Source organism: Drosophila simulans, chromosome 2R (genome assembly GCF_016746395.2).
Source record: "Drosophila simulans strain w501 chromosome 2R, Prin_Dsim_3.1, whole genome shotgun sequence".
Lineage (NCBI taxonomy): Eukaryota > Metazoa > Arthropoda > Insecta > Diptera > Drosophilidae > Drosophila > Drosophila simulans.
The window spans coordinates 20,046,101-20,070,285 of NC_052521.2; the positions used below are offsets into that span (position 1 = coordinate 20,046,101).

General features: G+C 46.6%; 3 protein-coding genes across 5 annotated transcripts; 2 read left to right on the forward strand and 1 right to left on the reverse strand.

The window, feature by feature from the left end:
* The first annotated feature begins 2 nt into the window (after positions 1 to 2).
* LOC6735785 (serine protease snake) lies at positions 3 to 1,409 on the forward strand. Its single transcript, XM_002082662.4, has 3 exons — positions 3 to 421; positions 483 to 696; positions 759 to 1,409. Exons 1-3 carry the CDS (start codon positions 169 to 171, stop codon positions 1,372 to 1,374), a joined length of 1,083 nt encoding a protein of 360 aa, XP_002082698.1. The 5' UTR covers positions 3 to 168; the 3' UTR covers positions 1,375 to 1,409.
* A 383-nt stretch (positions 1,410 to 1,792) lies between these two features.
* On the forward strand, positions 1,793 to 22,214 carry LOC6735786. Of its 3 annotated transcripts, XR_001599730.3 has the most exons (12): positions 1,793 to 2,501; positions 9,683 to 10,083; positions 16,056 to 16,126; positions 16,365 to 16,462; positions 16,521 to 17,899; positions 17,964 to 18,407; positions 18,474 to 19,046; positions 19,102 to 19,318; positions 19,380 to 19,600; positions 19,658 to 19,827; positions 19,999 to 20,334; positions 20,924 to 21,088. XR_001599730.3 is itself a non-coding variant. In XM_016168775.3 (11 exons), the coding sequence occupies exons 2-11, from the start codon at positions 9,888 to 9,890 to the stop codon at positions 21,566 to 21,568; spliced, it is 4,014 nt and encodes a 1,337-aa protein (XP_016029160.1). In that variant the 5' UTR covers positions 1,793 to 2,501; positions 9,683 to 9,887; the 3' UTR covers positions 21,569 to 22,214. The 3 variants fall into 3 exon arrangements, 2 of the variants coding, with proteins under 2 accessions (XP_016029160.1, XP_039147493.1); XM_016168775.3 differs by lacking the exon at positions 19,999 to 20,334 and having other exon boundaries at positions 20,924 to 22,214; XM_039291559.2 differs by lacking the exon at positions 19,999 to 20,334 and having other exon boundaries at positions 1,793 to 2,037; positions 20,924 to 22,214.
* On the reverse strand, positions 22,110 to 24,185 carry LOC6735787 (prostasin). The gene is made up of 7 exons (XM_016181340.3): positions 23,947 to 24,185; positions 23,845 to 23,890; positions 23,648 to 23,787; positions 23,022 to 23,585; positions 22,910 to 22,958; positions 22,719 to 22,846; positions 22,110 to 22,666 (listed from the first exon to the last, which is right to left on the reverse strand). The coding sequence occupies exons 1-7, from the start codon at positions 24,149 to 24,151 to the stop codon at positions 22,290 to 22,292; spliced, it is 1,509 nt and encodes a 502-aa protein (XP_016029162.1). The 5' UTR covers positions 24,152 to 24,185; the 3' UTR covers positions 22,110 to 22,289.

Here is a 24,185-nt window from a genome sequence, read left to right on the forward strand (position 1 = left end):
CTGCGACTGTTATCAGTGGGATTCACAGCTGTCGACCCAAGTCCTCCTTCCAGCTTTACGATCAAAAGCTTGGCCTAATAAGCCGAGCTTAAAGCTCTTCGAAGATAACCTGTTGTTGATCTTGTCCACCCCGAGCGGCGTTCTCAGTTGTGATCGCAGAGCACTGCGATGTATGCGCTTTCCGGAATCCAGAGCCTGTTGCTGATTGCTTCAGTCAGCGTGGTGGCCGAGTACTGCGACAATGGAACGGGCGAGTGCAAGGAGCTGACTCCCTCCGACTGCCCGGTGATATTCTACAACCAGCACCTCATCGGAGCCGAAGTCAAGTACTGCGACGAGTTCAACGACATTGTCTGTTGCCCCATACCGCTGGATCACCAGAATCTGAAGCCAGCCGAACAGACGAGGCCCTTTGAGAAGCGTGAGGAGTGACAGCAACAATTCCCTTCGATTGATGGCATTTGAATATTCACTTTTTTCAGAGTGCAAGCAGTACAACGAGGTGAGATCCGCCTGCCAGTCCACGCCCTTCATCGTGGGCGGCACAAAGGCATCCGGTAAAGAGTTCCCCTTCATGGCCCTAATCGGCACTCATCGGCCCAACAAGTCCAAGTCGGACATCAGTTGGGATTGTGGTGGATCCGTGGTGCATCCCAAATTCGTACTGACCGCGGCGCATTGCCTGGAGACGGATGAGTAAGTAAGCTTGGGATTCCCTTGAGTGATACTCTTTCCATCTGTGTACTTCCAATTGTCAGATCGAAGGCCGAGCGACTGGACCCAAACTTTGATTCGCCCAAATTTGTAGTTCGCCTGGGGGAGTTGGACTACAACAGCACCAACGATGATGCTCTGGTTCAAGACTTTCGGGTGGTCAACTATGTGGTCCACCCCGGATATGATACTGAAGACGAAGAGCAGGGCTTTAAAAACGATATTGCCCTGGTGGAACTGGATCGGGAGGCTGAGTTCAACGACCATGTGGCGGCAGTTTGCCTTCCGCCAGACAGCGGCAACGATGTTCAGCAGGTCACAGCCGCCGGCTGGGGATTTACCGCGGACGGTGTGAAGTCCTCGCATCTGCTGAAGGTCAACCTCCAGCGATTCAGCAACGAGGTGTGCCAGAAGCGCCTGCGCTTCAGCATCGACACACGCACCCAGTTCTGTGCCGGCTCCATGTCCAGCCAAGCGGACACCTGCAACGGCGACTCCGGCGGACCCATATTCGTCCAGCATCCGCTCTATCCGTGCCTGAAGCAGGTCATCGGTATTGTCTCATATGGATTAGTTTGTGGCTCCCAAGGACTCCCGAGTGTCTATACCAAAGTCCACCTCTACACGGACTGGATCGAAAGCATCGTGTGGGGCAATTGACAGTCAGCAGTCGCAATATAACAGAAAATAGAATATAGAATAATAGAAATAGAAAAAAAATAAAAATATTTAAAATAAATCAAATTACCTTGAAATGTTTATGATTTCAAAGCATATCAGCGACGTTGGGGCCCTGAAACCTCGGCGTTGCCAGATCTGGCGAGAAACGATCGCAGTGCAGAGTGAAAAAAAATTGTATGATTTTAAACAAAAAAAACTAACAATTTGAAGCGGTCTTGTTTTTCTCTACATTTTTAAATAAATTAAAATCATATTATTACACACTAAGCTACCATGTAAGTAATTATTCATGTTCATCCAAGCATTTATTTATTTAATATTATCCAAAATGTAAAAAGACCAAATCAACAAAAATACCACTCAAGTGAGAGCGCTAAGCTCGGGGCTCACCTGCAATCCGCTCCCATCCGATCCAAACCTCAGTTTCGATCGAGACGCACTGGAGTGCGGACGTGTGGTGCGCTTGAGTCTGCGATTTCCTGCTGCGCTTTGCGGTGTCGTCGCATTTTTCGTGCCTTCCGGAGCGTGGATCCCCTGGATTTTTGTGGTCGTTGTGCAAGTGCGCGGCAGTCACGTACAGCCGTTGCAACAAAATACGAGAAATCAAAAACACATCGTAACAGACGAACAAATCCGCCAGAAGTAAGCAAATCAATGTGGCAAATAGTGTACCTTCGATGCGCGCTCGTTGATTGATTAACACATCACCTCCACCTCCCACACAAAGGCAAACGCCGTGTGTAAAGTACTCAGTACTCGTACCTACCTGTGGGTGCAATCCGCTGCAATTGGAATTGCAACTGCGCGGTGTGCATCCCCAGCGGAGAACGCTGAACAAACCAAATAAAAAAGAGTTTAAAGTGCCGCGGCTGCATTGTTTTGACTTTGATCGTCGTGTGTCGTGCTCTCCACCACCCCTCATCCGCCATCCGCCATCAGCCATCCGCCCCGTTGCCCCTCGACGCAGCGCGTGCGTGTTGCAACTTTTGATTAGCTTTGGATTCCGATTCGGATTGGGATCTTGCAGTGCTGTGCGCCTGCGTTTTTCGTAACTTATCGCCGCCCACATCTTAACTGGCATTTGCCAGTTCGTTCTCCTCCTTCAGGTGAGTTTCCTTGGAATGCATCCTCCACGAACTCGAATGCATTTATACAAGCATATTTAGAAAAAGGATATAGGAGGGATCAGTATGTTTCATAATATTAAATAGTTGTCTCTATATAAACTTGTTTTCTTAATAGGCAATGTTGTTTTGGAAACAATCCTTTAAATGATATAGCCTTGCTAATATTTTAAGCTTAACCCATTAAGTGGTAAGCATTTTCTTGAAGTGTATTTATGTGGATATGTACCTTGCAAGAAAGATATGGAAGATATGGAAGAAGATATGGAAGATATGGAAGACCAAGAAAGAGAAGCAGCAGGAATGCTCGCTGAATTGGCAATGCAAACGGGCGCTTATTTTGGAATTCCCTGCACATGTCGCAGCGGAAGCAGGGAAAAAAGTGAAATTCGCCACGAAGCCTGTGTAATTATAGACACACTCGATTCCATTCGATTTGATATGATACGCACACTCTGTGGCAGGCATAATTTATTGCATATTAGCATTTGGCAGCTGACAGCTGCTTTTTGGGATTGTTCCGCGGAGATCGATGTGGGTTGCCAGAACCGAAGCTGCGGCGGCAGATGAGATCACTTCTAAAAACCAATTCCGGGCGAGTCGGCCAAGAATGGCATGAACGCAGAAATCGCGTATACGTTCTGTAAGTCCATTAATCACAGGCAAATAAAAAGAAACGTCGAACTCGCTCTGAGTCACCTGTATTCGAAACTCCGTTGGCGACTTCGACTTCTTAGCTTTCATTAGTCTACCTTATCCAGCAGCGGAATCTAATTAATTCTCCTTTGTTTTCATCACCTCGATAACTGTTTGTCTCCATTCCATTTAAGCCGCTTAGCTAAGTTCCCGGCTAATGGCTGACCCTCTAAGCCAATCAGGCATAAAGCTTGTATGTACTATACATGGAGAAAAATCAGTGTTATTGGTTTCTGTTAGTTAAATAGTATGGTTGTACTTGGCTGAACAATGATCATATTACCTACGTATGATATGCTGCTAAGGGATCTCAAACAATCAACACAAGTACTTGGAATATTTAAACGGAAGAAAATATGGCATATTTAAGATAAACCTCTTCGACATTCACACATTCAACCATGATGATCACCTTGCTGGGTACTATTTTTTATGCGCACTATCGATTTGACCACACAGTGCCGTGTCATGCCGAGATTGGACCGCCGCAGAAACAGAAGCCTAGCCAGAAGTGACCTTGAGGGTAATAACTCCCGCGACTCGCGGCTCTCTTAGTCATGCCCGGAATGCAGCCGAGCAGCATTGGCAGCTGCAAAGGCCAAAACCGGATGGCATCCACCAACATCTAACGTCTAACACAGGCACATGAGCCCGGCCAAGTCTGTGTGAGATTGTGGCAGGCTACCCACACCACGCAGGTTCTCCCTGAGCCTCGTCCCCCATACTATTTTTGGGGGCATTAAAAGCGTATATGCTGGCACTTGGATCAAGCGCTATTATTAACATACTTACACGCTGCGAATTCCATCGCCCAATAAACAAAAAATGCCAATAAGCCCCGAAAAGTAACAGCTTAAAACAAAAACACCATCGGCCAAAACAAAAAACCGAAAGAAAAATCAAAAAGTGAGAATGCGCGAGGGCAAACGAAACCAGAATCAGAATCTGATTCGCCGTCGTTGACGTCGGGCAGGTTTGTCTAATGGTCGTTTCGATGGCGAGGAGGTGGGTGGGGTCCACTCGGCTAAACAAACTGGTTGGTAACAACATATACACGGCAGAGGTGGGGGAACCTTGGAGCGCATCTTGACTCTTCAGAAGTAATTTGAACTGTCAAAGTAATTTGTACACTTGTTCGAAACGAACCTGAACACTTTCGGCCATACCATATACCATATCCATATATGTGTGCCAGTTTTATAACGAATATTTCGCATTCATTTGCCAAATTGTTTATAATGGCAGTTAGTTGAATTTTTTATTGTTTTTATCATTTTGTTTACGCTGCCCCAGCTGTCGAGATGCTGCGCGTTCGTTGCCTAAGTCTTTTGTATTGGGCCCATATGGATCGCCAGTTGAGCCGCGCGCCGTTCAATGCCGCGCATTTCTGTAAGCAGTCCGTGTAAACGGTCATAATAGCACATCGGATTACGCAAAATGACCGTAACAAAATCAAACAAACACGGCTCGTATACAGCTGGCTATAATTCACTTTGGAATGCGTAAGGCGTTCGCGGACTGACCTTAGATTTTAATGCTAATTTCTTATGCTGGCCAATTGCTCGCGCATATAAACTTGGCCAGCACGCCCCAAATGACACACAAATGCCTCTGCTGAAAATTAATTTTTCGTATCGATTTTTTGCGAAAGTTATTCTCGCGATTCAGCAAGAAAAGAGAGTTTTGAAGCATTTGCCGTTAACGACTTGCGGGCAAATTTTGTAAAGATTATACACGGGTATTTATGTAAACCTCGAACCGGTTTCTGCAACTCATTAATAAATTAACAGGTGGATGCGACTGCGATTGTGAATCGGGGATGTCATTGCGATCGTCTGACGCCAATCGCGGCGATGAATTTGCACAAAAGTGAAGCCGCGAGAAGGGCGGTCTGAATGATTTAATGTTTATAAATACGATTTACGAGTCGATCGAATCAATTTTGATGGCCCACGTAAAGTCGTGAATTTAATTTTAGCTAGTGCAAAAGGCAGTCGGTAGGCAATTCCCTCGCTTCAGCGATTTAATGTCATTTTACAACCAAACAAAGTAACTTTTTATTAAAAAATATTATAAATTGTTGGCCAGCAGCTGTTGATATCATACATTCTGTAGAGAAGCTTGACTTGGGGAAGTTTATACCTATTAAAAAGGCCAACAAAGAAGCACAAACTTACTTGATGTAGGAATTGTAAATTCTTCTTTTTATACACAAATTATCATTGAGTCTAATAAGTATCATTTAGATCTGAATTGCTTTGTGGGTAAATCCGCCTAAGTGAGGGGCAAACAAAAACAAACATAATAAAGCTGTCAGCGATTTTCCTGCACCTCTTGGCCCGTCTGCCTTCTAATAACAAAGGCCCACTCAGCCGAAACGGCCATCATTTAATCTCGGTGCTGGCAGTTTGAAATACGATCTTATAGGCAAAGTTTGCTACGGCTGCGGATACAAGTACTTTGGATGGCTCTCGCCAGTTTAGAGATCAAGTTTAATGGCCATAAAGCGACAGCAAATAAACGCTTGTTGTTTGTTTGTTCGCTTGTTGGCCGCGGCTTAACCCTTGGATTCACCCTGACCCCACAGGTGACCCCGATCCTCGGAACCCGTGTAGCCCGTTCTTGTGAAAGTCGAAGAAATCCAGAGCCCAACTATGGAATTATTTTAATTTCGGATATACCATACTTATGCCGAAAGCCGAAAGCGAAAGACCCTCGGAGACAAACTGGCTGCACCAGTTGGACGGGATTACACGGTTCCACTATGCTAATCAGCGGAAATTGGCCGCGATGTCAACGTATCGGAACTGTGGGGGTCTAAAATGGTATACATGTATTTGACAGAGCCAAAGTTGGTATCATTTGTCAACTTGGTGATGGCTTAATTTTCATAATTGATAGAAAACCATCGAAAGTGACTGTTTGCTTGCTTGCGCGGTGCTTGTGTTTGCTTTTCTTCAGTTGCATTCCGCGGCATCCGAGTCGAAATCGAAGGTGAAATAGAAAATAAACACAAGTCAATGAAAAACTTGGATTCGACTAAATCAACTTTCACTGCGAACCGAAGATGTCACCGCTTTGTGGACTCCGCCAATGGAATTGATTAATGAGCATTAGCACTTTTAATTTGATATCAGGAGTCTCTGCTTCTCTTTATATGCATATATGTAACCATTTAATAGAGTAACTTGCTTTGAAAGCATTTACTCGGTTCAATGAGCACCACTTTTAGTGAAATATTTCTCTCTGTGCACTCAGGTAATTACAATGAGCCAACTTGGCACACATGTTTGTCAATCACATATTATCGACGACGACTCCTCGTCCAAGTTCGGTGGCGGATTCGTGGTGCGTGACATTAAAGTTGAGAAATTTCGCGCAAATAGAAATCCAAACACGGTATGTTTAACTCAAACAGCACCAGAAACAGCACTCGCATAACCATCATGACGAGCTGATTTTCGCACCATACAGCCGCCAGATCTGAGTGGCTGCCATCGAGTAGCCAGTCACATGGACCGTTAGCAGCCGCTGGCCAAAATCCACACATCACCCATACGCCGGGTGGTGCGGTCCGATTCGAAAGTCAGCGTGCTAATCATTTTCGGAATGGATTCCTCATTTTATTGGGCAATAACATTTGCAAGTATTTCACATTGATAACAAAAACTATACAGCAAATTAATTTCTTTAGGTCTATTATAACTATAGCACATATTAAGTTTTTATGTGGTGTCTTGGGTGAAGTGTTTTGAGATTGTGTTCTTGAGAACGAGCTCTCTTGACTTAATTGTTACTGCCTGTTATGTGTTTGTCGAATCTGTGCGATGTTGTCTTCCTTGTTACCCCCTTCCTCGGCCGTTAAGTGGTTACACAATCGCCAATGGCCAACTCGGTCCCATTTAAAATCAATTTCGGCTCTTTTACTTGGCCATTTTGTACTTATCCAGCCGAATTGCTGGCTGCCATGTTATTCTCTAATTTGGCTGGCTGGAAATGGAGCGCTCGCGCATAATTCGAGTGGAGTGAATTTGGCCAAGAGTGTGCCGCAGATCGGGGGCTCTAATTTCGGGTCTATTGGGAGCGGCCATAGGCGATACACTTGCCGCCCCAGAGTCCGACTTTGGCCGGGGTCCGATAGCGTCGACTTATCGCCGATCCATTAATAGTTGACTATATTTTGTTTTGGGGCCAGCAACCGGTTTCCGGTGCCCAGCTACACTCACACCAACGGCGACTCAGTCACAGATACATTTACAGCTCTCAGATACAAACGTCGGTGGCTGGCGTATTTTGAAAATCGTATCTAAAGACCAACATGAATGAGCTTTTCGAATATTTCGTAACCAGTTGGACTGCATTTTTTCCACTCGCTGTCGCCGTGAATCGAACATGAGTAGCGTGGCCAAATGTTTATGTCCGCAGCTCGGTTGGCCATAATCGATATGTCGTAGAAACCGAGTCAAGTGTTCTTTTCATCCGAAGTGTCTCGCCTCGAGTCGCGTTGAAGACTTCAATTTAATGGCGTGTGAATTGCATTCGAATCTGTTTCGCTTTGGCATTTGCTCTGCGGCCAAGCGGCTCGTTAATTACATCTCAGTTCTAATTAGTGGAAATGCAAAGCACTCGAGAGGCAATTCAATTAAAGTAATTGCTCACCTGAGCCCCTTAAGTCGGCTCTAACTTCCACTCCAGGCTCAAGCGATTTCCCTTAGTCAGTTGGGTAACGAACCTCGGATTTGGCCAACTCATGACAGCCCGGCCAGCCGTCAGTTGGCTCGGCATCACGCAGTTTTCCAGCCCGGAGTTGCCCACTTTTCTTGGCAGCGGCGTCTCCAGCTGGGCGCCATTAGTTTACTTACTGGTCTGCTTTTGCCTCAAATGTGGGAAGATTGGATTGCACAAAGAGCGCGGATCGATTTCAACACCAAGCGGGTCAAACTTTAAGATGGTCATGACAAATTTCTGACTGCGGAGATTACTTATCATTAGCTAATGAACTAAAATGAGATTAAAGTTAAGCTGTGCGGATAGTACTTACATTTATCTCGTAACTATGTTTTATGAGCTATGTTTTAACTAACTTAATTTTATCGGAGCTATAATTACATTGGCTTGCTCATCAGATATATACGAAATAAGATTTATGTGTGACATCGAATTACCAATTAGTACTTCAACGCATAGTTCTAGCCCAGTTGCACAGTCTGCTCCAGATACTCGACTTATGCGACTCCATTTGCTCGTGTGCGCCGAGTCTTAATTAACATTTTTTACATGCTTTTCGATTTTGTTTTGCTTGGCGACTTCAATGTCAAGCCATGTGGTCGTCACAGTCGATGTTGCTGATGTTGTTACCATTGTGCCGCTGCTCTCAATGCCAGACAGTTGTTGGCCAGGTTCGCTTGGTCTAGAGTAATCAAAACCAAACGAGGCGGTCACCCAAAGCGTCAGCTGCCGCCTCGGAAGTCGTTGCCGCACCGTTATGGCTTATAAAAATGTTTATATATATATGGATGTATACGTCTTGAGCAGATATTTCTGGGGGTCTGGCATTGGACAATGAGTCGGTGATTACTGGGTGCCACCGCTGCTTAACTGAACTGAGATGTCACTGGGAAAAGTGGAGCACGGCGGCCGGAGTGGAGCGGTGGTCGAGCTGGAGAGGCTGTCCGTTCCCAATTGCGGAGATTCGTGGAGATATTCGCCAATCGGCCAGACCCCGAGACCAACTAACACCAATTGTCGTTGATTTATCTTGGGGCAAGAAAACAGAGATTTCATGCAGCATGCAATTTGCTTGTCAAAACTGTGGCACCATTTTCCATATCCAAACAATTGGCCCCAGCGTGCCACATTTTTACGCCCATTTCAACGCCATTTGTTGTCGTTTAGTCCGGGGGCCACACGAGGAAAAAATAAAACCAATCCCACAGCAGGTAGCTCGCTCCCCTGATTTATGTCGTTTCATTAGACAAGCTTTTTTGGCGGACTTTGGCTCTAGAAACGCCAAGAGCAATGCCCAAGCAGCTAAGTATCTAAGTATCTCATAGTTTTGGAGCTCGGCTCGGCTTTGGGGGCAGCTGTCATTGGCTTTGATTAGTTTGTTGAACGCGGCAAGACCTTCGATTTCACTCGCTGTCGAAGGCGGCGGACAGCCACACATATCCACATATTAATTCCGATCGAGCATTGAACCGCACTTCACGAGGATCACTTCGATGTATCTGCCTGTCACACTGGAAATCTGCGAGAAAATAAAAGAGAAACGTATGCATCTTTCGACACTTTCGGCGAAAAGAAACTTTAATGGACCTGTGGGAAATTTCCTTGTCATTGTTTGGGCCAATGCAAGAAATCATTTTCACATATTCATCTGCCAGATACTCCAGCTCCAGTCCCCAAAAAAGTTTTGCAATTCTTGGCTAATAAATATCTGTCTATATCTGTTTATTTCCCTCCTTCAGAGTCAACCGTTGCCGGCTGAGATGTGCGTCCAATTTGTGGCGAAATTAATTATATAATTTCCAAAACACCGCCAAAATCCCCGTAAAAATCAATTGCACAAAAGAAGAGAAAGAGAAGCGCTTCAATAAACACGCCGAGCGGTGCTAATGCGAAAGGAAACTCCCCGACAATCGCCGAAAATTGTAAAGAAATAAATTATACAAAATGTCTATACAAAGCACAAGACATTCGCCATTCGCCTGGACCGCAAGAGCCCTGCTGCTGCTCGCCACCTGGTGCTGCTACCTCGGATACCTGGGATCGGAGGCCCATGTGGCCCTCACCTATCCACCTGCCCGCAAATTCAACCTGGACTTTTTGGACAATGCGCGAACGAAGGCGCCATGTGGCATGCCGAAAGGTGAGTGTTCTCCGGGGAGTTTTGTTTGCTAGGAAAGTGACCTGGATTTTGGATAACCAAAAAGGGGGTAAAAGTACACTGATAAATAATTAGATTGCTCTTATATTATATTAAGCTTTGCTCTTATATTACTATACTTTAGATAAGTCGAACTGTCTGTTAGTGCAAATCTAATAAATCTAAAAATAAGTTGGAATGTGTTAATCCGTGCTAAATTCATAGAAATGTGGCACGAAAATTATTTCATTAATTCGAAACACAAATATTTATCACATCATCAAAGCTGCAATACAGGTAACTTATATGAGCTCGATAAAAAGTGATTAATTTGTAGTTCATGGAAAATAAGGCAGCTGAATCGGGCCCAGATGCTCAGAAAGTGCATTTCCCAATTGCCAATTGTTGGCCAACTTTTGTTGGCTTACTAGCTCGTCTGCCAGGCACGCTTTGAATATAATATTATGGCTTATTACGGCTGGTTATGTGCGCTTTGTTTGCCGACTGTAATTGGTCAAGCACGTTCAATTCACACATACAGCTGTAGGAAAACAGTGCGTTTCATAAGCTTAAGTAAGAGCTTAGCTATGGATCGGAAATGCTGTGCAGCATGTGCCTTAAATGACAATATATACAGCTGATCGTTCATAATTTTGTTTAGAAATCAGTCGAAAACTGGATGCATGTTACGATGGTATCAAAACCACAGTGCTCCACCAGCTGAGGCCTTGAATCCATGGAAATGATATCGATTCATGTCACTCGAGCGAGGCTGCTAATGACTTACACCTGTGAAACGCACTGCTGGCTAAATGTATTCATAATTCAGAGACGTGCAGTTTGCGGCTGAAAACTGAAAACTTTTGCTTCTGCACTCGCTTGCATAATGTGCATATGCATATGCTTATGCTCCGTTGTTATTGTTATTGTTATACTTATATGCCATACATGTTGCTCAATGCAGCTGGCTGTTGTTATTGTTAACTCTGCTGCAAAGTGTTACCAATTAATTTGCATATCGCGAGCGGGGAGAAGCAACTCGACCGCCATTCACTTGCTCGCAGGTGAGTGGGGATCCACTGTGGAGCGGGCAAATAAATTGGGTCACACAAATTATGAGCATTACGATTATGATATGATCGTTGGGTCTTCGAGCTCTTATGCACTTTCGAAAATAAATTGAAATAACACATTTGATTTCAAGGGGGCTGGGGTTTTTCTCCTCTCTTTTTCGGTGTGTGTCTGTTTTTGGGATAGTCCCATCGATACTGTTTGCATATCAATTATAGACACTCGGAGCCGACAATTGCCTTGAGTTGGTCGGTAATTGGCAACTGGCAACTGGCGGCTGGAACACGTGTGCCGCATCAAAATGCCAAATCAATTTCCATGGATATGTCCATAAAGTATGGCTCACACACTCGAATAATGTGCATACATTGTGTACTGCGGAGTGTACAACCCGTTGAGCGACATTTTTGTGCGCAGCTCTTTTGCCCATATTTTTGTTTTCGTTTTCAATTTCGTTTGCAGTTTCATTTCGCTTTGTTTTGCCCGCTTTTTTAATTATATATACGCGCACACATTGCGTATACGCAACGTGGGCAACGGCGGCACGTTTAACCCATTTTGGGGCATGACAACTTTTGCCTTCGCCTGCGGCTGCTGTTCGCTGATTTCTGTTTGCTGCAGCTTGCCAAACGCGTCTCGAGCTGGCCAAAAAGCAGGTCTTAGCCACGGCAACTGCAACTGCAACTGCGGCTTGGGCCGCTCCAGCTCACTGGCCGCCTTGATGATGATGTATGCGCCGACGAGAGGCAAAGTGGAATGCAACATGCTGCAAGTGAAAAACTTTCACTTGTGCATTACGGCACACAGAAGTCGCCGGGGGCAGAGCGTGTTGATTGGCGAGAGGCGACTTATTCCGGCCACCATCCGCGATTACGGCATGACGAAAATGTTGACAACTTTATCGATGGTGGTAGATAGAATAACTTTCCATAAGGAAGGATCAGCAAACAAATTTGCAATTTAACATACTGTAACAGTAATACCTAAAGCTGGATGTATCCAAATACAACTGCTTTAAATGCTTAAAACCTAGTTCATCTAGTTCCACGATCTATCTGCAGATGGGTCGCTGCATGCAGATGTATCTGCAACCGACAGTGACAACCAAATGGGGCTGAGGTTGTTTTGCTGCTGCTGCCCTTTCTATCACCATCATCATCGGCGACTGGCAACTGGTTCACTGGCCTACAAAAACGCAGGGATTGGAATGGGGACCGACTGACTGACTGCTGACCTCTGCGCAGCGTCTTGCATCTTGTTTGCATTGCGCTGGCCCCTCTCGAATCCATTGCAGCCTCTCAAATCTAATCCATCTCAATTTGTTCGTGTTTGACACTCTTTTCCACAGCCTTTGTCTCAGTGTCTGCTGGCACACGATTTGTTTTGATTTGGCTTTGTTTTCATGTTTCTTCTTCATGGCTTGTAATTGTCTGCTGGCGTGCTGAGTGCGCTGGAATGGAGGTCAAGTTGTGGTCGCCTCTTGTGTCACATGTCGGCAGATGCCAGCCAGCGAGCATCGGTTAGGCAATCCGGCACTCCAGCCATCTAGCCATCCAATGGAGTTGACACAACATCGGTTCCGATAATTAGAAGAGCAATCAGCTCAATGCAAATGTCAATTAGTCAGCCGCAATCGCAGCAACCGCAGCCACCGACTTGAGCAACATTCAATAAGCTCCGAAAGAGATTTATCTTCGCAGTTGTCGCGACTCGCGACAGAAACCGATGCCCATTTATCACTGCAAACTGCGGTCGAGCTCATATTTTAGGCTAAATCCTGCAGCGAAATGTCGCATTGTGAACCATTCAGAATATCAATGAGAGCGCCGGTCATAAATGACATTTAAGCCGTCGACACGGACATCGCTACGTATACGTAATATTGCTGGGGAATGCACAAGTAGCTCCAGCTCCACGAGCACAGAACGAGCTCACACACTGCAATGTATCTGCACCCCAGTGCATGTGGAGCCATAAATACCAACCGGCAAGTGGAGTGGACTGTGGGGCCAAGTGTGGAGCAGTGGATCGGATCGCAATGGATTGGATTGGGCCGGATCGGAGCGGGTCGGTCGGAGGCCTCCTGAGGGGCTGGCCGAGACAACGTCACGAGCAATTAACTAAAGCGAAACTCCTTGACCACAGTAGCAGTAGCCACAGCACAGGGAATGCAAATGGTGCACAGAGCAAAATAACGTCTGCTTATAATTGGATTTTGGACGATTGCATTTACTTAAATCGAATCAATCTATTCCGGATTCAACATTCCGTAAGACTTAGGTTTTGTGCTCCGTGCAACTTCAGGAGCTGCCATAGACGTCAGCCACTTGGTCAGGTTTGTTTGCGGCCGTCGAACGGTGGCAACCAACTGCCTGTGTAGGGTTGCCAAAGCGAAATGAATTATATGGCACGTTACTTATGCCACCGCGCACGCCCCTCCCCCTTTTTGGCGGCAAGAAATGCTGAAATTTATGGCCCTCCGCGGCGCAAGCGCAACGCTTCGTTAGCCGAGGCAAACGCTGTCTGGCAGTGTATTTGTCAACCTTTCGCAGTGCACCCTCTACAGTACAGTGTCCGCAAGACGGAAGTCTTTGTTTGCGGCTTCGTGAGAGGCGGCGACCATATTTGGCTGTTGATTTCTTCTTTTCTGCTCACTTGCTCCTGTAGTTGGCCCCATGCAATTAGAATGCATGCAAGCGAACATTCTTCTATCAACAACAGCAAATTGCCTTGCGGGGGGAGCAGCGCTTGGAAGCGGATGGGGGAGAGCATGATGTAATGCCACCCATTAAAAAATACCCACCGGGTTCTAATCCACCCAAGTCCAGAATGATGAGTTGCAGAAAACTGCTGCTCTTTTTAGCTTTCTATATTGGCGCAGATCTAAGCAAAGGATTTGGCCAACCGTTAGTGGTAAGATATAAATATTATTTCCAATAAAAACACCATTATTAGGCCACCGAAATTCAATCAGCACCAAGCCCGACAGCCCCTCCCTCCGTCGATCTATGGAATTCAGTTTATGATCAAATTAGCCAAGTTTCCAATCAATTATAAACCGATTTCACGCGCATCTCCGCCGGAGATGGGGCGGTCAGTCAAGGCGGCCCCGACCGATTTGAATCCAGCGACCGAGCGGGACGGACTTTCGAAATGGCCAGACGTCGCCGGCGAGTTCAAGCTCAACCAGCACACAGATACAAAATTTGAACAGCCTCCAAAAACAAAACGCAAAGGTGAACAACTTTCGCGGGCCTGCTCATGGGAATTATGACGGAGTAGAAGCGAAACACGAAAAGGCGTACAAAATATTGACCAGGCAGCTTCGAACGATCGGTTCGGACCATGGGAAACGAAAAAAGTAACCGAAAAACACCTGCTAATTTGGTGCATGGATGGATTCAGATGCGATTCCGATTCGGATTCGGATACAGGTCCGAGCGTCCGAGCAGCTATGGCTTGCCGCCCCTTTTCGAGCATAATTTGTCTGTTGTTTCGATTTATTAATGGGAACACTTGATTTATCCACCGATAGTCGCTTAACCCATTTCTCGATCTGGTTTGGCCGCTTTCCGTTTCGAGGCAAAACAAAGCGAAATCGGGCTGAGTTATGGGAAGCTGTGTGAGGTCTGCGGCCCGTCAGGTGCAATCAAATGTTGAGAATGCACTGATCCGCATTCGATTCAAACTGATTTGCATTTCCCAGTGGCCCAGAAAACCAACAAGGGAAGCCCAGTTGGTTTCCAGCTGAGTGGAGCTGATTTCCTCCGCTGGTTGCGCAATAGAAACCAAGAGTTTTGTTGCCAAGAACGAGCTTCTAGTGACCCACAAATGGCGTTAGCTGGTTTCGATGTAGAGTCAGAACCATCCAATACCCTGAAAAAGGAACACAGAAAATGTGGTTGTCTGAGAAGCTTTCAATCGTGGGTTAGACAAAACCACTTGGCGTCATGTCCATCGCTTCAGATGTCGTTTTATGCCCATATTGGGATGACCAACTGCCAGCCGCACGACCATTGAACAGCTATCGAGTGATTCAAGTGGTCAGCCGTTTTTATGTTCCCAGCCTCCTTGAGTTTGGCTAACCTGGCTGCGCGATCTCGTGCCAGCAGTAGTAATCATAATTTTCAGCTTCCTTATTGGCCAAGACAAGCGCGGGGACATCGGAAAAGTGACACTCCTCCTTTCGCTTTTACAGATCGAGCCTCGCTATAAACGTTTAATGGCCTCAATTAGCGACTCGATCGCCGTGTATTGGCTGCCAAACGATGTGCGAGCTGGGCATTGATAGCTCCTCATGTCCATCTGGACACCGAGAAAAATTTTTATGCAGTTGGTCAGTAAGGTATCTGTAGGATAGCTCTAACGCAACGATTAAGGAGTGTTCTTCCTCAAGAGTTCCATTGAAAACTGCGGGAATGCGCTCTGAATTTCATTAATATTCCTTCGGTTTTATGGATGAAAAACTCTAGGCTAGTACTATTTTTTGCTAGTGCATGCCTGGCCCTCTTGAAGAGCCCCATTCATCCTCTACTTTTTCGCAGCTGGTCAGCGAAGATTACCGCATGGCTCTTATGCAACAGACGAGTATGAAATTTGTCTGGGCAGGCTCTCAAAGATGTTGGGGCTGGGTCTATGCACATATGGGTGCATATATCTACCTGGTGCATACTGGCATTCCAGCTCGTCAGCTGGGCTGTCATGCACAATTTGCTGAGGGAGTTTGGGTACACAAGATGCAGGTGTACTCGATGCCTTTCAATGCAGAACCAGTTCGATACCAGGGGGAGTGGATTTAATTATCTATGTGACGGGATCTGGGCAAATAGATGGCCGTGGACGACTCGACGACTGTCACATGTAATCACCGGCCCACTGAACACGCTCTGGTTTCCTAATTTCAGGCTCCATCCGCACATCGCTGCTCTCCGGCACGCAGTTCAACGTCACCTGGCATTTGGCCTACGCGCACAAGGTAAGATGGATCTGCGGCAATGGGAGCAGACACGCCCCCTTGGGGTTCCTATTCCATCTGCAAGGGCTAATTAGCCGAGAATTCATTCTCGAACGATTGCCTCACATGCACGCAGTCAAAGTCAAGCTCCGAGACTCGAGATTCCCATGTTTGCGGCCTGACTGCACGACACCGCATCACAAGTTCTCAGTCATTGTTTTGGCGCAACCATATTAATAATTATCATCCACTTTTCCAGGGCGGTTTTCGTTTGCAACTTTTGGATGCCCTCGATCGACCTGTACTGGACCTAACGCCACATGTAAATAACTCCGAGTTTGTGAGCACTGATGTCACGTAAGTATTATCCGGAGCATTTTTATTATGGGATATTATATGACCTTCCTCTTTATAGTGCCCAGTCTTACCAAGTGAAGATTCCGAACGACTTTGAATGCTATAACTGCACTCTGCGGCTGCTTCGTCAGGCAGATGAATGGACCACCAGCTATCGCTTCTGGTCCTGCGCCGATGTGGACATCAAGTTGCGAAAGGACTTCAAGGAGACCTGTTCAGGCAATGGCAAATACTTCCCCTCGCGGTGCAAGTGCGACAAGAACTTCTATGGCCCGCAGTGCCAATACAAGGATGAGTGCTCTGCCGACTCCGATTGCGGCGTCCAGGGCAAGTGCGTGGAACTGGGTGGAACCTCGCTGCCTAAGAAACAATGCTACTGCAACTTCGGCTGGTTCGGTATTGGATGCAACAAACGGTCGCCATACAAGAGCACAAGCCTCGACCTCTCCTCGTATTCCAAAAAGGAGCTCTCACCTGACTACCACGTCTACTGGAGGCTGCTTGAAGAACAGAAGGAGATCGAGATGGTACTTAAGGTCAATGGTACATCTTGGGTCGGCCTGGGCTGGAGACCACGTGGAATGACACCGGAGTGCAAGAACTTCCCGCTGATACGGGACATCGGAGATCTGACCACAACATTGGAAGCCTCTGCTCCGGAACCCAAGAGCGAACCGGAGCCCAAGAGCGAACCGGAACCCAAGAGTGAACCCGAACCTAAAAGCGAACCTGAACCTAAGAGCGAACCGGAGCCTAAAAGCGAACCTGAACCTAAAAGCGAACCTGAACCGAAGAGTGAACCGGAACCCAAGAGCGAACCAGAGCCCAAGAGCGAGCCGGAGCCTAAGAGTGAACCCGAACCCAAGAGTGAACCGGAGCCCAAGAGTGAACCGGAGCCCAAGAGTGAGCCTGAACCTCAAAGCGAACCAGAACCTAAGAGCGAGCCGGAACCTAAAAGTGAGCCCGAACCCAAAAGTGAACCGGAGCCTAAGAGTGAGCCAGAGCCCAAGAGCGAACCACAGCCTAAGCGATTAGCCGAGCTTAGGGCCGCACCAGAGCCACAAAGTGAGCCTGAGCCTAAGAGCGAACCGGAACCCAAGAGCGAGCCTGAGCCCAAGAGCGAACCGGAACCCAAGAGCGAACCTGAGCCCAAGAGCGAACCGGAACCCAAAAGTGAACCAGAACCCAAGAGCGAACCAGAGCCGTCAAGCGAGCCTGAACCTGAACCAACAAGTGAACCGGAACCCACAAGCGAACCGGAACCAACAAGCGAGCCGGAACCCAAGAGCGAACCGGAACCGAAGTCTGAGCCGGAGGCCCAGAGTTCAAAATCCAAGAGAGTTGCAGGAGATTTTGCCAAAAAGGGTGTCTCTTCAGTTTCTACAAGTGTTTCATATCGCGTTAGCACCAAGTCAGATCGCCAACGTCGTGAAGCTGGTAAGGATCGAACATATCAATGATCTCCGGATCTATTAATCTATTATCCTTCATTGATTTACAGACTCACCCAAATACCGTCTAAACCCCTACACACCACGACATGATTTCAATGGAATGGACTGCACGGACATCGTGATCGGAGCAGCCCGAGGAATGGCCAGCAGAGTGGGTGACTACTACAGCCGTGATCGCTCGACGCCCCACCCCGACGAGTTCTTCGGCGGCAAGTCAAACCTGGCCTTGGGAACGGGCTTTGAGGAGAATGGCGTGACCACGATAATCTTCCGCAAAAAACTGGTTGCGAATGAGCCCACCGATCACACTCTAGACGATGCGCTCACCCATGTGATTTGGGCCAAGGGTCAGGAGCCGGAAGCATATGTGCATGTGCCAGCCTCTGGGCTGGAAACGCAGACCGCAACTGTCAAAAACTTCTATCAGCAGGATGAACTAAAATATCACGGACACCAAATGCAGCGGGGAGTCACCCAGATCAATTTCTTCGGTAAGTAAAATTTTAACATATAAGATATAATTGCATTTTTTCTAACTTGTACCGATGCTTGAACAGAAAAAGAAAAGTCAGCCACGAGCACAGACCGGAACGATCTGGGCACCAATGTGCTGGATAACGATTGCTATGGTCATTGGAAGTATCCATCCAATTGCTCGCCCCAGGAGCACACCTGCGAGTACTACGCCAGTTGGGAGACGGTCGGAAAGGGTGACGAGATGCGTTGGCACATTGAAACGTCGAACACGCAGACCTGGACGGGAATCGGTTTCAGCGATGATCAGCGTATGTCGCAGACTGATGCGATCATTGGCTGGGTGGACGGACGCAGCGGAAGACCCTTCCTCATGGACACCTGGGTGCTAGGCTACGCTCCGCCGAAACTCGATGATCGCCAGGACATCTACAATGCATCAGGACGCATTGAGAAGGGTGTGACCATTCTGGAGTTCAATCGCAAGCGGGTCAGCAATGACGAACAGGACTTGTCCTTCACGGACGACCACTGCCTCTATCTATTCTTCCCGGTTCTGGGCGGTGCATTCAATGTGGTGAACAAGAAGATCCGCAAACACGAGCAGGTTCCTCCAATCTCTTCTCAGCGCGTATGCATTAAGTCCTGTGGCAAGGGTAAGGGATCCATTAAGATACTAATACTGACTATACTAATTCTGACCTTTCATAGAACTGGAGTCCGTCTTTGTGGGCACCAGCACTCCGGCTCCAAGCCGTCTTGTTTACGCCGTGGCTGTTAAGCTGATGAACCTGGGTGAATCCTATGAGGCGCCAAAGCCGGGAACCGTGGAGTTCAACAATCTGGCGGCCACTATTTCGGATTCGTTCAATGGTATTCTAAGTCCGTTGACTGGTTACTATAAAACAGAGATTCTGGGCTTTGAGAAGTAAGTTTTATCAATATAATACATAAAGTAGAAGTTGATTAATTGGTTTACGTTTTTTCAGGGAGGGCAGCACCATGGTGGCCAAGGTCCAGGCCATGTTCGACAAGGCGGATGTGGAGAAGAAGCACGCCTTAGAGACCAACGAGGTGGACAAAACCAGCGAGGCAGCAGCCCAGAAGAACGCCGATGTGATTCGTTCGGCTCTGAAGGATCAGGTTGCCACCGGTCGAGTGGGCTCCCTAACGGTGGATCCTCAGTTCTTGGACTTTGAGGCATTGGAATGTAAGATCTGAAGCGTGCAATGCTTCCATGAGCTAACCTATTATGTTTCTCGTGTAGACAAGAGCTCCTCCGAGCCCAATGCCAAGGAGACTCTGCTCTCCTTCTTCGATCTTTCCGAGACACGTTTGTACATCGTCCTGGGACTGATTGCGGCCCTGGTGCTCATCGCTTTGATCCAGGCCTTCTGCACCATTTGGAAGACATCGCGAAAGAGCAAGAACACGAAGGTGAGTGATATGTGTGATGAGTGATCATAAAAGGTCAGCATAAGCCTCTTCGACACAGAGAAAATCGATAGTTGTGGACAGTAAGTTTAAGATTTTACTTCTCAGTGTCGAATTGGCGTCTCTCATTCCTTTCTTATTAATCTTTCCCCATTGTAACCGTGTCGTTCAAAGCTGGTTTACGTAATTCCCGAAGAGTGGCGCATGTACCAACAGCGACAGCACCAGCGCTACTATCAGCCCTCTAGCGATCTATAAAAGACTCACTCTACAAATTAAATTCAGATCAGATCAGATCAGATCATATGTACGCCCTAGACATACTGCCCTACTGCCCGATCCACCTGTAAACCGAGCGTCAGCTACAACTACCTTAAGCGCATTTACGTGTTAATCCGAACCGAACCGAACCCATCTTGTAGTTAGTTTAAGTACCGGAAACCTCTTGATCATGTACTGTATCTGCGTCTGCGTAGGTGCCGCGTTTATCAAAATTCAATAACTAAATCGGTAATTTGAAACTCTATTTATTTTCTGTGGTATCTGTTGTTGTATTAACCTTGTCACCTAACCCACCACCCCGCCTCTCTGGACGGTAATCTCAGAACTGCTTCTCTTCCTGCGACTGTTACTTAACCCATTTCTGTGTTTCCAGTTCTATCTAATTAACATCTATTTGCATTTCCCTTCATTTGTGTGCGGGTTCTCTTGACCAGTCAGCATTTGATATGTGCTATGAAAGACCCCAAAAATGTTGGGCAATTGGAATCTTTGAAACCCTCTGCTCTCTAAATCCTCTGCTAGATCCCTAGAACACTTCACCGTATATTAACCATACACTCTGTTTTGAAAGAATCTCCTCCTGCATCTTGGTTTTAGGATTTTATTTTCGGATTAAACGATGGCACCTTTGCAGAACAGTTAAGAACCCCTATTATTTTTCGATAAAGATTTCATGATAAAATGTTGTTGTCTGCGTTGTACATGGTTCACCCAACGATTCCGAAATTCCCACACCAATTGCTGACTGGCTGAGTTACTTGATGGAAACCCACCGAAATTTCAACTAAATCACGCTAAAATCTCATTGTATTTGCAGGAGAAACTTATCCAAAACTCACCCTGGAAGGAGTTCGCCTCCAACACCAACTATGCCTTTGACCCTTATGGCGAAACGGAGGAGAAGAACATTACGAACAGCAGCTCGGGCAAGGAGAAGGCTCGCAACCGCCATCAGTCGACCACGAGCAGCCAGCAGACGACACTTCCCATGTCCCATTCGCCCACCAGCAAGTCGCAAATGTACTACGAGAGTCCGAACGGCCAGGGCAAAAGCTCCAATGGCAACGGCAGTCGGAGCAACGGACGTGTCACCCAGGAGAGCAGCGTCGGAGGAGCACCCTATTCCCGGAGCTCCTATGCGGAGCGAGCCTACTCCCTGCCGCGGCAGGCGCATCAGTACCAGCAGAGCCCGGCCAGCATGCAGCCCTCGGGTTACTACACCCACGACAGGCGGGCCGCGCGCCAAGGAAGCCGGGATAGGGAGCGCGAGCGAGAGAGGGAGGATGAGCGGCGCCAGCGCCAGGACCGCGATCGGGACTCTGGCTACGACCGGTCGCGTGACGATCCGCGACAAAACGGTGGATCCGATACGCCCGACTTCTACTTCATGCCCTCGCAGCGCAAGTATTCCGGGGAGGTGGTACGCGTCTATGTGGACTACAACAAGGATCCGAAGCACTAAAGCTCAAAACACACATCCGATTATTTAATGCTCGTCTTAAGTTCTACCCCCACTCCGTTTCGTCCCACACAAACAAAATATTAAGTGTGTCAATTGGATCGTTGGTCTATTAAAGATAAGGTTTTAAAAAAAAACTCCACAGTTTTAAAAATAATCACAAAAATTGTTTGGTTTTTCCATACATAATGTGCTTAAATGAATTATTCCAAGCTGACCCTTGTTTAAAAAGCAGCCAATTGACCTCGATTCGACTCTTATCTGTGCACTCTTGTTTCCATTATGAGCCCTCTCCTTAGTTTCGATTTTGCCATAACGCAGTTGCGCTGCAGCTGCGTTTCCAGGTGCGCAAGCTTTACCACAAAACGCAGAATGCATGATTCCACAACTTAGTGAATTGTAAATATTTTGAATAGGCATTAATGCTCTTGCAACGAGAACGAGAAACAAATCCAAGCCACACAAATCACACAAAATTTAAAATTATATAGCAAGCTTTGCAGTTAGGTACGTGCATACATGATGTTTTCGCATTGTCTTATCGTAAATGTGCAAAGAAACATAGTCACTGTATTTAATCAAATTAAATATACGCATTAAGTACATATAAATAAAGTTAAGTACATCCAAAATGAACTGTCGCTTTTAATTACAATGCTTTTATTATTTTATAATTTATGGATTATATGATCGTATGTTATATGTATCGAGTTGATCTCTAAAGTTAGTTATTCCTAATCGCATTTGCAATCCATTCCGATAAATTCATAACGTTTGTGAAGACGTACAGACCATTGGAAGAATCACTGACGATACCAAACAGAACCAACATTATCTTCCCCGAGTTCGTTACCTTCTTCCCCAGTATGTAGCTACCGCTTCCAATGCGGCTCATTCCGTTGGGAGGTTCGACGCACAGTTTATTCCACTCTACTCGTCTCTGGATTCTTCCTGAGCATTGGTGAGGGTTTCCAAGGGCCACACTGACATCATATATGCGTCTATGAGTGGGCGCATCGAAGAACATGGTGAAGGGTGGAGTAGACGCGGCCCTCTGTTGGTCTACTACATTCGCCAGCATACATATGGGTTTCATTCCGGCTGCGAAGCCAGAGTTTAGTGATCGAAATAAACTATGAATATCAAAAGTTACCTGGGCTTCCACGGGTCGTCACGGGGCGATTAAGCTTAAGCAACGCTACATCATTTTGATCGTTCGGTAAGACGCTGAGCACACTATACCCCTCGTAGAATTTCGTCCTTCCCTTCACATATACCCTCCTGTTGGTTAACTCAAATACATTGTTAGTTTCGTTTTAAAGTGTACCTTCCGAGAGCACCTACAAGTTTGATGGGTTCCTTGGCAAGCGTTCTGCATTGGTTAACACGAACTCTGGAAAATATTATTATCGTTATTGCCAAACATTTTGCTTTCTAAGAATGCAGAAATACGCACGGTGTGTTATGAAGATGCCCTGAGCCCGCAAATTGAGTCCATAAATATCTGCCTCCAAATTCGCAGCAATGTTGGCGCCGCCACAGTCGCTGTACAAAAACACATCCTGCTGCTGGGGTTTAATTTTGGGGACGGGTGATGACTGTGGTTCATCCTCGGTATAATGCCTCTCTATTGTCGTCTTAATCCAGTCCGCATAGCTCATCACATCGACATACATTCCCAGTCCATCGCAGGTAATTTTGCCAGCGCTGATGATCCCGAACTGAACTTCCCGATTGCCGACTTCGCTAATATTCACATTGTTCGTCAGGGGACCGCCAGAATCGCCTTGACAGGTGTCTCCGAAAGGTACACCAGCGCATATCTGTTTCTCACTGAGATAAACTGACAAATCCACTTCGCACTTTTTTCGATCCAAATTATTAAGGGTGATGGTCTGAAGAATATCGGTTTCCTTGCGTCCGCGTAAGAATCCCCATCCAAAGGCTTTGAAGGTCGACACGTTGCGCATTTGGTTGGCCAGACTGTGGTTCAAAACGATGCAGATTGGACGAATATGGGCTGGAAATAGTAATGTATGGTTTATAACACTTCCTGGGCGGTCGAATTAATCAATCACGTGCCATTAAAGATTACGTTGCTGGACAGCTTGAGCAGGCCAATGTCATTTTCAAAAGAAGAACGCCCGTCGAACATTATTTTTTCTATGACGTCTCTGCGAACTTCAGGATGACTCTTATAGTAGGCACCCAAACCAACCGATCTGTTACGACGGGAATGAGAATTATCTTAATTTCACAGTAAATCAAATTATACTCACAGGACGTCCTGGCCACGTATGCAATGCGCAGCTGTTAAAACGAATCCTAAGAAAGCAATATTTGTATTATTAATTAATCTTGTTCCGTTGAAATGTACAAACGCTTATGAATCAGCGTGCCGCCGCAGATAAAATGTGTCTTATTGTTTATAGCTGCCATCCAGGCAGAATAATGAAATGCGGCATTATACCCGCCGCTGATTTTGGGTGCGATATAGTTTCCACAGTGCGGTTCCAAGAAGATTGAAGCAGCCACATCGCTGAGGAACCAAAAAACGAAGGCAATCCAAGCCAAACGTGTCTGCATCTCATGAGATGTTCGAATGAAATAAGTAGAAACC

Excerpts from the sequence above, each read along its gene's own strand:
- LOC6735785 (XM_002082662.4), top strand. The coding sequence starts at position 169 with ATGTATGCGCTTTCCGGAATCCAGAGCCTGTTGCTGATTGCTTCAGTC. Across the intron at positions 422-482 it reads GACGAGGCCCTTTGAGAAGC|AGTGCAAGCAGTACAACGAG; the intron begins GTGAGGAGTGAC and ends CACTTTTTTCAG. Across the intron at positions 697-758 it reads CATTGCCTGGAGACGGATGA|ATCGAAGGCCGAGCGACTGG; the intron begins GTAAGTAAGCTT and ends TCCAATTGTCAG.
- LOC6735786 (XM_016168775.3), top strand. The coding sequence starts at position 9,888 with ATGTCTATACAAAGCACAAGACATTCGCCATTCGCCTGGACCGCAAGA. Across the intron at positions 19,319-19,379 it reads GAGATTCTGGGCTTTGAGAA|GGAGGGCAGCACCATGGTGG; the intron begins GTAAGTTTTATC and ends ACGTTTTTTCAG. Across the intron at positions 19,601-19,657 it reads GGACTTTGAGGCATTGGAAT|ACAAGAGCTCCTCCGAGCCC; the intron begins GTAAGATCTGAA and ends TTTCTCGTGTAG.
- LOC6735787 (XM_016181340.3), bottom strand. The coding sequence starts at position 24,151 with ATGCAGACACGTTTGGCTTGGATTGCCTTCGTTTTTTGGTTCCTCAGC. Across the intron at positions 23,788-23,844 it reads ATACGTGGCCAGGACGTCCT|ATCGGTTGGTTTGGGTGCCT; the intron begins GTGAGTATAATT and ends CCGTCGTAACAG. Across the intron at positions 22,847-22,909 it reads CCAAGGAACCCATCAAACTT|GAGGGTATATGTGAAGGGAA; the intron begins GTAGGTGCTCTC and ends GTTAACCAACAG.